This window comes from Gossypium raimondii, chromosome 3, assembly GCF_025698545.1.
Source record: "Gossypium raimondii isolate GPD5lz chromosome 3, ASM2569854v1, whole genome shotgun sequence".
Taxonomy (NCBI): domain Eukaryota; kingdom Viridiplantae; phylum Streptophyta; class Magnoliopsida; order Malvales; family Malvaceae; genus Gossypium; species Gossypium raimondii.
This window is the reverse complement of record NC_068567.1, coordinates 5,334,229-5,348,412: the sequence shown is the minus strand read 5'-3', so window position 1 is coordinate 5,348,412 and position 14,184 is coordinate 5,334,229. Positions and strand designations below refer to the sequence as shown.

The window sequence follows — 14,184 nt, the reverse complement described above, 5'->3', positions numbered from 1 at the left end:
AAATAGATTAATTTCTCCATATTTTTCACGAATCGGACCAGTTTAAGTGGATTAAATATACCTCGTTTGACCAGTTGACCTCCATTGGACGTTTCTTGTGTATTTATCACGGGCTATGATATGCGGCTCGTGACACTAGTGTCAAATAATATTTCTAATATTTTTATAAATTTATAAATTTTTATTTTTATTTAGATTTTATATATTTTAAATTTCAAAATAATAATATATAAAAGAAATATATATATATATATATATATATATATATATATAAATACTAAAAAATATGTCTAGAATGAAATTTAATTTTTTAATATTTTTTTATTTTTTGTGTCAAAATGTAAGGCTATCATATTTCACTATATTATTTGTCAACAATGGCATGTCAACGTATTTTAACAATATTAGTCAAGTATTCAAAAAAGTATTAAATTTATTTACGGTTTTCAAATTTAGCCACCAATTACATTCAAAACAAAATTTAGAGACCAAATAAATATAAATTGCTAAGTTAAATTACTTCAGCATTTATTAATGGTTTATAAAAATTAGAATGTTCAAACAAAGGATTTCTACATATTTTTTCTATCTAGATCTGATTCAACTCGAAATATAAACCTGATATTTTATCTAAACCTGACCTAAGGGTAATTCAGGCCTAGCCCAGCCCGTCAATAAATTATTATTTTTTAAAATAACACCTCCATCCCCTGGTAATATTTGGCATGGGGCTATGGGCACAACCTTACTTTTTGAATAATTGAAATTATGTTTTACATAAAAGAAAAAAAAGAGAGAGAGAGATTAGACTATTGGTATATTAAAGATATCATTCCAACCATTTAACTATAATAATGGTTTATAAATATATTTTCAATAATATTGTACTTAAAATTTATCATTCTATATCAACGTATTTTTTTTATCTTCCTACAAAATAAAATCAGAGATAAATTAAATTTTATCATCCTACTAAAAATTTTAACTTTTTTTCATAAATATACATTAAAAAACCTTAAAACACTTATTTCTACTTTTGTAACAATTTTGAATGTATAAAATTAAATTAAAATTAATTCAGTAATTGTCAAAGAAAAGTATAAAGAAGTGTTTTAGATAAATTTATTGTATACATTTATATTTTTTTTATACAATGCTTTGATGGGAGAATAAACGCATTTCAACATGTTTGAACCCACATTCTTCTACAATGACAACAACATCAATACTACTAACTAAACTAAGACTCAATCAGTTTAAATGTCTAATATTGTTTTAAACAAGTGTACAAATATCGAACACAAATAATTTAAACTATATATATATATATATATGAATATTCCGAAGTACCAAGTACTACTCTATTTGAAGATTATCAGTATGTGCTAATATTATTTCAACTCTTCATTTTTTTCAAGCATATAAGCATTGTGAATGACACATCCGAAAAATGGATATAAGGAATAACCCTTCAAAAATCATCCAAATATATAATATATATAAACTTGAAAAGAACAAAAAATCGAAGATGGTCATATCGGATATTACCCATATCCGAGGCTCACACCAAGTACCCGGATTCAGCTAAAACTTTCTATGGATCTTGCCAACCTGGTCGTTGAGTTATAAGGTGTTTTCTCTGACTTGAAACAGGTGGTCTTGATCCTTTCTTCCCTTTAATTTCAACATTACAGTCATCACCACCACCATCATTGGACTTGTTTGTTCTTACAGGACTTTTACCAAAGATATGGGTTCGGGTCGTGTGTCGGTTTTGAACCGTGTCATGATTCTTCGACGCCGTTCGTTGTCTCCCTTCGATCTTGTTTTTATTTCTGATCAATGCGTCATTGTCTGAAAATGCAGAAAAAAAGATGAGTTCGAGCATTCTGAATATGTCAGACACTTGTGGACGGAAGGCTGCAATTATACCAGGTTTTTTAGTATAATTTGTTCTTATAGGTCTTTTAGTACCTCGGATACCATATTCGATTCATATCCCAATGTAAGTATCAGATATATTCTTTCAAATATCTTTGGAGGACATATACTCGTATCCGAAACTCAGTGAACTAAAATGTAATTACCAGGACTCGATATGACAGCCCGAGGACGTGGAGTTGAACTGACTCTAATGTTCGGTCTAGTTTCCTCCTCGTCAGCTTTCGTCTTGTTTTGCTCTGCTTCTGCAAGATTATGTTAACACTCAAGATAAAAGATATTCGTATCCGGTACATATTTAAATATAAAGATATCATCTTCCGAAGATACAAAATAATATGTAAAGAGAGTTAACCTTGATCGCACCAGACACTTACTCAAATTAAATGAATTGGGAAGTGCATATAATATTATGTTGTTCGATCCTCCAAATATATGAAAAAGCTTATAAAAATCAAGCATACCATATCTCACACTCACACCTGAATCCAAATATCGTACCATAAATAAAAAACCTACCTTCAGATGTAGAATCTGAATGTTTATCTACTTCTGGTGCATGGTAAGACTTTGGAATTCTTGCTGTGGGCATCGGAGAAACATCATCTTCATGTCTTTTCCCTGTCAAATAATTAAACACTATATAACTCCAAATTTTCATTATTTTCTATATATATGAGATAAAAAAAATGTAATATTTTTAATTAAATAAAAAAATTGAACATACATCAATAATATTGGAATTTAGCAAAACATCAAACATTCAGAGAGCTTTCAAATCATTTACTGGTTTTCATGAGTGGGATCAAACGTAGGATTATGAAACATCCTCCAAATACCCCTTTTAGGAAATAAACATAAATTACATAAATCATTCAACTTTGACCAAGTATCAAATTAATAAAAAAAAACTTTTTTTTAATGAAATGCACCCAAATCACTGAAATATGTTTTGAAAAAATCAAAGGGAAACTGATTTTACAGAGCAATAAAACTTCAAACAAACAGCAAAGAAAAAAATTACCTGGAAAATAAGAATCAAGCATAGAGAGAAACAGAACATCCTTCAAAGACAAAACAGAATCCTTGATAACTTGTTGATCATCTTGGTCTTGTTCTTTGACTTTCACCCTTGGGTACACTGCAAAATCCCCAAAAAGAACAAAAAAACATCAAAACCCATTCCAGAACAAAATCAAACTTTCATGTTTCAACAATCAAAATATCCAAACAAGATGAAAAATGAAAGGGAAAAAAAAAAGGACTCACTTTCTTTAAAATCTGGTTTGTCTTGTGAGAGCTTATTCAGGTGTTGACAGCAACAAAAAATAAAAAAACCACTGAATCAAACACAGAAAACAAGAAAAAAGAAGATAGTACTCAAAGGATGTTGGGTTTTTTTTTTTTTGGGGATATGATGAATGCTATTGCTAGGAATTCACCATAAAACCAGGGTTGATCAACTTTGAAACTTGTTTAAATTGGAGAAAGCATGGCGTGTGGGATCCATTTAACCATATTATTTTGTCCTCTGTTTCTTTTTTAAAAAGGGAATCAGAATCAGATTGAATACGCCTCCTTAAGTTGACCTTTTCCAAATTCAATGGCTATGTTTCTGTCTCTTGAGCTTTTCTACTTTATGCCCACTTGCTCATTCACCACGTGTTGCACACGCGTAGAAATTAAATAATATTTTGAAAAAAAGGAAATTTGTAAATTCAAATTATTTGTTGCTAAATAAATTTTAGATCTTTCCAAATAAAGGTTAAAACTTTATATCTAATTACCTCATCACGTCAAGGCTCGTCTGTAGAAGAACTCACCCGATTGAAGGATCTCAACTGGTGAGCCAATCGAAATAAATTTTAAAACTGATCCAATCCAATAACACAGGTTTAAGCAACACGTTCCAAATGATTGTTTGGGAAAAAATGTGATCCAAGATTTTATAATTTGTTACCAAATATCCCCACAAGTACAACTACCATTCAAGAACTTATGGTATCTGTTAACATCCCTTACAATGATCTCTTTATCTATTGCTCTGCTTATGTACTTAAAAGCTTCGTGACAGTCCTTGCAGATTCGGAGATTCTTTATGATCCTCATCGGTTTCCCTGCCGGTGCGGCTCCGCTCACTATCCCATACGCTAATGCCAACTTCTCACTATGATACCAAAGTGCTTCTTTTTTCTCTCCTTTCCCAACTTCATGCAACATCTCATCCCATACCGGCTTGTAACCTAGCTTTTCGATTGATTCCATTAACTCGGCCAACTTTTCGTAGATTTCTTCGGTTCTCTCGTGCTTCCTATCCCCTGCCATGAACATGTGAACTTCCCCCTTGACTTCGATCCAACTTTTTCCGACTTCCTTTTTCACTCTCCGATCTTTCATCAGTTTCCTCATACCGGCAACCTCAGACCATCTGCCTGCAACTGATAAGACATTTGCAGCTATCGTATAAGCTGAATCGTCGTTAGGATCCAATTCTAACAACCTCCTAGCCATCCTCAAAGCCATATCCGCTGCACCATGATGAGCACAACTTGACAACAATGATCTCCACACTGCAGCATCAGGGTTAAACGGCATCGTTGTTGCAATCCTCTCGGCATCTTCCAACCGCCCGGCTTTGCCCAATGCACCGATCAAACATGTATAATGCTCAAGCCCAGGTTCGATGCCATACTCCAATTTCATCCTCTTCAACCATATCTCGGATTCACCAACCAAGCCAGCATTGTAAAAACCCGAAAGCGCAGCTAAAAAGCTATACTCATCCGGCACAAACCTTACATTTGCCATGGATTGAAACAACTTGATCACCGAACTCGAATCACCTTGCTGTGCATAACCAGCCATCAAAGCATTCCACCCTACAATATTCATCACAGCAATATTTTCGTCGAACACCTTTCGTGCATCTGAAACAAGCCCCGATTTCCCATACCCATCAACCAAAGCACTCCCCACGATCACATTCTTATCGAACCCAGTAACAACCGCGTGCCCGTGAATCATCCTGCATTGCTCCAAGGCTGCCAAATCCGCCACCGCCCGTAACGCCCCAGAAACACTATACATGGTAGAACCCACATTGCTAGACTTCATCGCAGCAAACAAAGACAAAGACTCAAGCGGCTTGGAATTCTGCGCCAACCCAATAATCACCGCTGCATAACAAACTTCATCTCGTTCAGGCATTTCATCGAACACTTTCCTTGCATCAATTGGAAGCCGATATTTCGAATAAAAGTTAACCAACGCGGAACCAGAAAAAGGTTGAGCATTAAGTGAAAGCTTAAAGGAAAGAGCGTGCAAAGAAAGACCGAACAAAAGGCAACGAGGAAGGGAAACGCAGGCTTTGAAAAGAGAAGCTAACGTCCGCTGGTTGGGGAGAATAGGGCAGCGAAGCATGGAGAGGAACAAAGTGAGGGAGAGTGGGGAACTGGAGTGAACTGAAATGAGAGAAGTCCATGAGACGATGTTGGGTGATGGGATTTGTTTGAAAACACGAAGTGAGGAATCGAGAAGGTTGGATTTGGCGTAAAGGGTGATTAAATTGTTGAAAATGGAACGATCAACGCGTGAGGATTTCAGAGCTTGGGCATGGAGGATCCGTGGGTCGGCGATGGATTCTGGTTTCAACGCCGGCGCTGCGCTCGTTGGATCTCCGAGTAAGTTCATGATAATGACGGTGCCATATCTTTCTTTCGTTTTTTCCACTTCGTTTCAAGTTGGCTTAAATACTCATTTAGCCCCTGAATGTGTCACTTTCTTCCAAATTAATACTTATAATTCTTTTCTTGACTTAGTACTCGAACTTTCAAGTTTGGTACACGTGGCACTTTCAAGCAGTGACATATAATAATCATGGTGACATTATAATTTGATTTTTTAAGGAAATTATTAAAAAAATAAAAATTATAAATTACAATATATTAATTTTTAAAATTACAAAAAATAAATTAAACTAAACAAATTTTTATATTAAATTAAATGAATGGAAACAAATTATTATTTTTATATTATTTTTAATTACTATAAATTAAAATGAAACAAAAATTGTTTTCAATAGCTATTAGTCGATTACATTGTTTGGTCACCTGGCTTATGTTGATTTACCTTAGCACAAATTTTCTAAAATTGATTATCAAATCTTTATCATGGAATACAATTTGATTGTTTATTTTTATTTTTAAATTAAAAATCAAATTATTATATTATGACACCATTATAACATTATCATTTTCACAAAAATAAAAATCGGGTATTAACTTGGGATAAAAAGATCATAAGTACGAATTTGAAAGAAAGTGACAAATTTAGGGTTAAATGAAGATTTAAGTCTTTCAAGTAAGAACTGAGTTTCTATTATTAATATTTTAAGGGTTATTCGCATCATAACTCCTCAAGCTATTTTCAAGATTTTAAATTAATCAAGTTTTTAAGCCTAGGCCTACCTTTAAGATATTTATAAATTACATGTATTTATTGTATAAATAATTTGAATATCATGTATTAAAAACTCATAACTTTATTAAAATTTATTTACAGGATATTTTATAAATTAATCAAGTTTTAAAATTTTTAAATAATTTATAACAAATAAGATATACTCATGACTAAATCTATTCATAGGCCTGGTCACCCAGCCTGACTTGAAGGTCCGTCCGAAAAGTGGGAGGGTTTGGGTGAAAATATAAACCCAAAAAATGAGCTTGGGTAAAAAAAAATAAAGCCCATTTTAAAAAGGGCCGGGCCTCGGGTAAGATATTTTTTGCTCGAGCCCAGCCCGACCCGAGTTCACTAAATGCCAAAAAAAAACTTTGCTATTTTTTTGTTATTTTAATGATATTTTCTTGTTATTTTCCCCCTATTTTGTTAAAATTTCACTATTATATTGCTACTATTTTGTTATCATTATTTGGATATTATATAACACTTGTTTTATTGTTAATCTTGTTTTTATTTTAGAGACATTTTTTTGTTAAGTTGCATCTTAGTATTATTTAAGTCTACATATTTTTTAAAATTTATTTCCAATTTGTTCGAAATATGTATTTTAATGTTTTTAGTATTTTTGATGTATTATATATATTTAAAAGTTATGTAAAAAAATAATATAATATAAAAAATTAATATGGGCGGGCTAGGCCCAGGTTTTAACATTTTTATCCAGGGTTGACTTGGGAAAATTGTTAGGGCCATTTTTCGGACCAGGCCTAGCAAACTGGTCTTAATTTTTGCTTGGGCCCAAACCCGGCCTAACCCATGAGCAGGTCTATTCATGACCAACCATTGATTTAAAAAAATATAAATGATGATTTAATGTAGTTTTAAATTTTTTAATAATTTATAAATTAATTTATAAGAATAAAATTTATTTTAAGGAATCAATTTAATTTTATTTAGTGTAACAATACGTGTAAATATTATTAAGTATAGAGTATTTAATAAATAATTGAACTTCTCGTTCTATCAAACCGAATAAATGAGGATATTTAATATTTTGAGGATTATTTATTAAAAAGGGAAAAGAACAAAGTTTCACTTCATTAATGTTTTAAACAAATTTGTTTATGTTTGAAATTTTTTATTATTCGATTATTATATATTAATAGAATTGTTGTTATGCATGTGTTTGCTTTATTTATAATATATTATTTATATTTATATTGAATCATTTTATATGTAAGATTTATGTTTATTTGTTATTCATTTATTATTCATGAAAATTGCTCGTAAATGTGGGCAAATGTATGCTTATTAGTATAGTTTGTTTAATTTTTTTAATAGGTTCTGATCATATCTGTTTTTTTAACGCAATACTTATAACTAGCCATAGCCCTTTCCTAACTCATAAATAGGAGAATAATGCATTCCAACACACTCGAACCATGTCCTCTTGTATTAGTAACAATGTCCATTTCAGTCAAGTCAAGACTCAATCGACTAATTTTAAATTCTTTAACAACACAGATTTAAAACAAACAAATTTTAAAATATAAAAGATTTAAAAAGTGAATAACTTTACAACAGTTAGACTTCATTTACCGAAAAACCTATCTCTTACCCTCTATAAAAAAAAATGTGTGATGTAAATAATGATACATGATCAATACATCAAATATAAATGGCTTTATACACTATTTGACTCTCAAGTTGTACTCATTTTGTTCACTTAATATTTAAAATTTTTTTATCCATTTTAGCACTTAAAATTTCACCACGTTAATCGTTTTAGTCTTCAGAGTTAATGTTGTTAAAAAACCAAGAGGCATGGACCTACCAAAACGTACATCGCATTTTTGAATTATATCAGCATGATATGACATTCATGTGGCTTAAAAACTTTTAAACATACTTATAAATTATTAAAAATTGTAAAATTTTAAAAATAAAAATATTTAAATATTTTAAAAATCTAAGAATATTAAAAATGTTTAAATATTTTAAAATTAAATTAAATATATATTTTAGAAAATATAAAAGTCCAAAAAATTAACAAAAGTATAAAAATAAAAATGATTTAAATAATTAAAAATATTAAAAACACTTAAACATTTTAATTTTTAATAAAATGTATATTTTAAAAATCTAAAAATATATAAAAATTCAAAATTTATAATTAATTTTTGTGTAAATTCTAAACTATTCTCAAATATAAAAAAAATCAAATTTATATTCTAAAGAAATGTAAAATTAAAAGTTGGCTGAATGTTTATCATACAATGACTAGACTTCGATCGACTTTTGATTGGTGTTATCTAGGATTGATCAAAGTCGGGTCAACTCTCAGATCAACCACAATTAACTTTTAATATTAAAATTTAAATTTATTTAGGATATACAATTATTATTTATTTTAAAATTTTAACCAAATATTTGAAATTTTTAATTTTATATACTTGTAATTTTTAATTATTTTTAATTAGCTTTTACTAAAATACATATTTATTAAATAATTAAATAGTCTTTTTAGGATTTTTTTACAATTTTTTTTAAATTCGTAAAATTTTTAAGTTTTTAAAACCATCTGAATATCTCACGAGGCTAGAACTTAAGTCTCGCAGATTGCATGGCCTTAGACAAAAACTTAGCTTCAAATCTGCCTAAGTTAGCCTAATTTTCAATTCGAAGAATTCTCAACGAGAATTCTTTAAAGCAACACACACCAAGTGTTTGAGTAAATATTCTCCATAGTGTTTTTATTACTTTAAAGAAATATAATTGAGTGGGATCGTTACAAGTGTTTATAGCTGAGCTCTTCTAGATTCAATGGTACAATTTAAATTACATCGACGATCAAAATTAAAACCTATCAACAAGATAAAAATTTTACTTAACTGTTCCGTTGAATTATCAAATTTTTAAGTAAATGAGTTTCTTCCTATATTTCATCAAAAATGTTGATCCATGGCCCGTAACAAATATCACGTCATGTTGGTACAAGCAAAAATTTTCACGTCACATGTTTTTCTCGTTTTGTGTGCCTCTCAGTTTTTTTTTCTTCTTCTTTTTTGTGTGCGGTTAATTTCAACCAAAATATTAAACTGTACGAAACTTTCAAGTAACAAAATTAAAAAATAGATATAACTAAAGAGCCAAATAATAATTAATAAAGCGAATATAAATTATAGGGATAAATATCAAAATTATACATGAATTTTGATACAATTTGTAATGTTATACATCAAACTTTAATTTTAAATCATTTCACATTACTTGTTAATGTCAGAGATAGAAGTTCAAAGTAGAAGGGACAACGACAACCAAAATTTAGATATAATGCAAACTGGGTAACTGAAGAAGGTTTAGAAAGCGAAACTTGGAAGTGGTGGGAAGAAGACCAAAGGGAAGTTCCTACTAAACTTGAAGCAATGGGAAAGAAACTGAATCTTTGGGCTCAGACAAATTAGCTGGGGAGGCAGCGTCAAACGAATTACTGGAACACAAGACTTGAAGAGCTAAATGCGAAAAATCCAGGTGAAGAAAATTTGGCAAAATTAACAGAGTTTAAGATTGCACTAAATTTAGAAGTAGACAAGGAGTTATTTTGGGAACAATGTGCACGAGCTAATTGGTTACGGTTTGGAGATAGAAATACGTCATACGTCATACTTTCATAGTGTTGCGCCGACTAGAAAGAAAAGAAACACAATTCGAGAGCTGAAGAACGATAGTTGGTAATGGGTTAAAGATGAGAAGAATATGGAAATTGTCGCTATGGTATATTTTACAGAATTGTTTACAGCTTCTTCTACAGGAGATTGTACTTGAACTCTAATGGAAATTTAACCGTGCATTAATGAAGCTAATAATGTGGAGCTGACAAATGATTTTAAGGAAGAAGAGATTGAGGAGGCAATTAAAAGTATGTCGCCAATGAAAGCTTCCAAAGATGATGGATTCTCAGCCTTGTTTTATCAAAAATACTGGAGTATCGTGGGAAAGGAGATTATGACATATTGCATTCAAGTTCTTAATAGTAGACAAGGATTGGAAAAGATTAACCATACAAATATAGTGCTAATTCCAAAAATTAATTCTCCTCCAAGTATGACTCAATTCAAACCAATAAGCCTTTGCAATGTGCTTTATAAAATCATATCAAATGTCATTGTTAACAGGTTTAGAACACTTTTAGACAAGTGTATTGATGAAGCTCTAGGAGCGTTTGTACCCAGAAGACAAATAACAGATAATATTATTGTCACTTATGAGGTTTTACACTCATTCAAGAGAAGGAAATATGGACACCAAGTATCTTTTGGTCTTGAACTCGATATGAGTAAAGCCTATGATAGGGTGGAGTGCTTGTAACAACCCAAATTTGGGGCTAGTCGGAATAGTGGTTCTGGGACTACAAATTTGACGAGAAAAAACTTTATTTTCATTATATTTTTATGGTCTACGATTTCATGAAATGATTTCGTGAAAGTTTCGTTCGAAAATTTTGACGTTTGGGCACTCAATTTAGTCAAAAGAACTAAATTGTAAAAAGTGTAAAAGTTGAGTTCTATATGTTAGAGGTGTCCAATTGTTATGAAATTTTAAATTGGAGGTCTTTATATGGTAATTAGACCATTGGTTAAGTTGTTGGACAAAAATGGGTATGGTTAGGCATGTTTCCAATGTTTTTCATTAAGGGAATTTTGGTCATTTAGTTATTAAAATGAATTAAAAACAAAATTAAAAGCCAATTTTTGTCCATCTTCAACCCCTAGGCCGAAATTTGCATGGAGAAACCATGGCTAGGGTTTTTCCAGCTTCCAAGCTCGATTGTAAGTCTGTTCTATCCCCGTTTTTAATGATTTTTACGTTTTTGAAATCCTTGTAACAAGATTTACCTATTTTTACCATTGTTTTGAACTAGGGTTTGTGTTTAAAAATTTACCCATGAATCATATGCATGTATTTTGATGTTTTATGGAAGAATATGAGTGTTTGGAGTGTGATAAACGATTTGTACTAAGTAATTTTCGATGAAAATGCCTAAAAGGATTAATTTGTAAAAGTTATAAAATATGTCAAAAGTGTGTGAATAAGTGAGTATTGTGGACTGCTATAGTTATGAAAATGGTTCAGCTAGGCCTAAAATGCAAGGCAATTGAATAAAATTATTTTACGAGCCTAGGGGTAAAATCGTAATTTTGTAAAACTTTAGGGGCAAAATTGTAATTTTGTCAAAGTATGATTTTTGGACTGGAATGAATAGTGTGAAGGTTATATAAGTTAAATGTATTGTTATAAATCAAGAAAGACGAGAAATTGAAATTGATCGATAAAAAGAAAAGTGAGAAAAAGTGAAAAATTCCCGAATAAACCTTTGGAATAAAAAGGGATACGAATGAAGTGACATTAATGATCACATGTGTGGCACGGATTGTGTGTAGGCCACTATGTAAAAGTGAAAGTGATGGTCACGTGTGTAGTACTATGTGCAGGCTACTACGTGTACCGGAATGATAGGTCGCATGTGTAGTACTATGTGCAGGCTACTATGCATACCGGATAGTTTCGATCACTTGTGGAGTACTATGTGTAGGCTAATACGTGTATCGGATGGTAATGGTCACATGTGTAGTACTATGTGCAGGCTACTATGTAACAACCCGGTTTTGACCCTAATCGGAACAGTGGTTTCGGGACCACAAATCTGAATTAGAAAAATATTATTATTATTATGTGTGTTTATTTTGTGTGTATGTGGTTGTGTGAAATTTTCGTGTTTTAATTTCGTCGTTCAAGTGTCCGATTTAATAAAAGGGCTTAATCGCGTAAAATGAAAATTTAGGGGTTAATTATAAAAGCACCTAATTGTTGTTGTCTTTATAACTTAGAGGTTTTATAATGCAAATAGTCCACTATGTAAGTTAGTGGGTGGCAAAGGACTAATATAACCTTATTATATATGTTTTGTTTATAAATTATTAAAGGTTAAATAAGTAAATTAATAAATAATGTATAGTATAATAAAACAAAACATAAACAAGCCATTATCCTCTCTTTTGTTGGCGAATGTTGCAAAGAAAGAAAACATCTATGGCATTTAGGGTTTCGACACTTTGCTAGCTTGATTAAGGTATGAAATTGTTTGGTTTTGATAATTTTACGTTTTGAGATTGTTGCTTTGAATACTTGAACCCATGTATTAATTTTGTGAATTGTTAATGATTTTGAAATGTGCCATTGATGAATATTTGTGTTTTGTGATGTTTGATGATGAATAATGGAAGATATGTCTTAGATTAACATGTTTTGTCTTGGGATTTTTGATGAATTTGAGTATTTAGGGCTAAATTGTGAAAATAAATTTTTGAGGGACTAAAATGGGAAATAAATGAAATACATGGACTTGTATAAATACAATGAAGATTCGGCCTAACTATGGTGTTGTGAGATTTTGTGTAATTTGTGTTTTACGCAATAGGGACTAAATTGCAAAAAGTGTAAAATGTCTGGGGCAAAATGGTAATTTGCCCTTTTATGTGTTTTTGGATAAAATTGAATGATTTGATGAATAAGAGGGTTAAATTTGAATATGTTTAGATCGCGAACTGAAGAAAACATAATTAGATCGGGGAAAGTCGAAAGTAATCGAATAGTCGATCGAGTCCGCGGATATCCGAGGTAAGTCTATTAGCTATTTAATGTCATAAAAATCAGTATATAGGTATGTATATGTGCTGTATTTTGATGAATTATAATTGAAAATATGTTGGTTGAAATAATTAAAAGTATGAGTGAATTATATGCATTATTGTTACATGTTCAATCATAGGTATATACTTATATAGTCATTTGAATTTAGTTAAAGTATGAAGGTATATAAGTATATACATGTATAAATTATTAGATTAATCAAAGGTATGTATAAGGTATACGTATATATATAAAAGGGTTCGAATGATTATAAAAGTATATATATATATAAACTCTTGGATTTGATTTGTGATATGTATGTTATGTTTGTATATATATATATAGATTCGAATAAGCATGCAAAAATACGTGCATGTGTTGTGTATTGAATTTAGATATGTCATTATATATGTATATACGTGTATAAACCTTTGGAATTAATTTAAGACATGGAATTCATGAGTATATATGTGGTATTGAAAAGTATGTTTATGCGTGAGATGAAAATATATGTATATGCAATATTTGATTGGATATGTTTACATATATGAATAGGTACTTAATCCAATTTAGGTAAGATATATGTGTAAGATATTATGAAATGCGATGAATCAAGTATATGCGTATATGTTCTTGAAATGAATTTAGGTATGGAACTTATATATGTTTAAGAAAGTTTCGATTATGTGAATTTATTCATGCAAAAGTCTCGAATGGAAATGAATATATGAGGTTGTTAGTTTGAATGACTAATATAAAGTGATCGAATGTAAACCAGACTTATTGTCTAGCAGGCTGGATGCTGGGTGATATAATTCAAAGCTATGTGCCTAGCAGTGCTTAATGCTTGGTGAATTAATTCAGACTTTACGTCTAGCGTGCTTAATGCCGGTGATACATTTCGGACTATAGGTCTAGCAGGCTATAAGCGATTATATCGAATCGTGTTTTAAAACCTAGCGTGCTAAGTGCCGGTGAATCTATTTAAACTATGTGAGAATATGAAATTGATATACCTATGAATTTTGGTTATATGAAATCGATGTATACATAAATATTAGGTTTTATATGCTTGGTGAGTATACATCTACA

General features: G+C 30.7%; 2 protein-coding genes across 2 annotated transcripts; both read right to left on the bottom strand.

The window, feature by feature from the left end:
- Positions 1 to 1,381: 1,381 nt before the first annotated feature.
- On the bottom strand, positions 1,382 to 3,347 carry LOC128039736 (uncharacterized). Its single transcript, XM_052628036.1, has 5 exons — positions 3,211 to 3,347; positions 2,966 to 3,082; positions 2,461 to 2,562; positions 2,088 to 2,186; positions 1,382 to 1,854 (listed from the first exon to the last, which is right to left on the bottom strand). Coding segments are annotated over exons 1-5 (579 nt in total). The 5' UTR covers positions 3,212 to 3,347; the 3' UTR covers positions 1,382 to 1,594.
- Positions 3,348 to 3,855: 508 nt separating this feature from the next.
- LOC105796775 (putative pentatricopeptide repeat-containing protein At5g52630) lies at positions 3,856 to 5,699 on the bottom strand. Its single transcript, XM_012626575.2, has one exon. It carries the CDS (start codon positions 5,629 to 5,631, stop codon positions 3,898 to 3,900), a length of 1,734 nt encoding a protein of 577 aa, XP_012482029.2. The 5' UTR covers positions 5,632 to 5,699; the 3' UTR covers positions 3,856 to 3,897.
- Between the last annotated feature and the right edge of the window lie 8,485 nt (positions 5,700 to 14,184).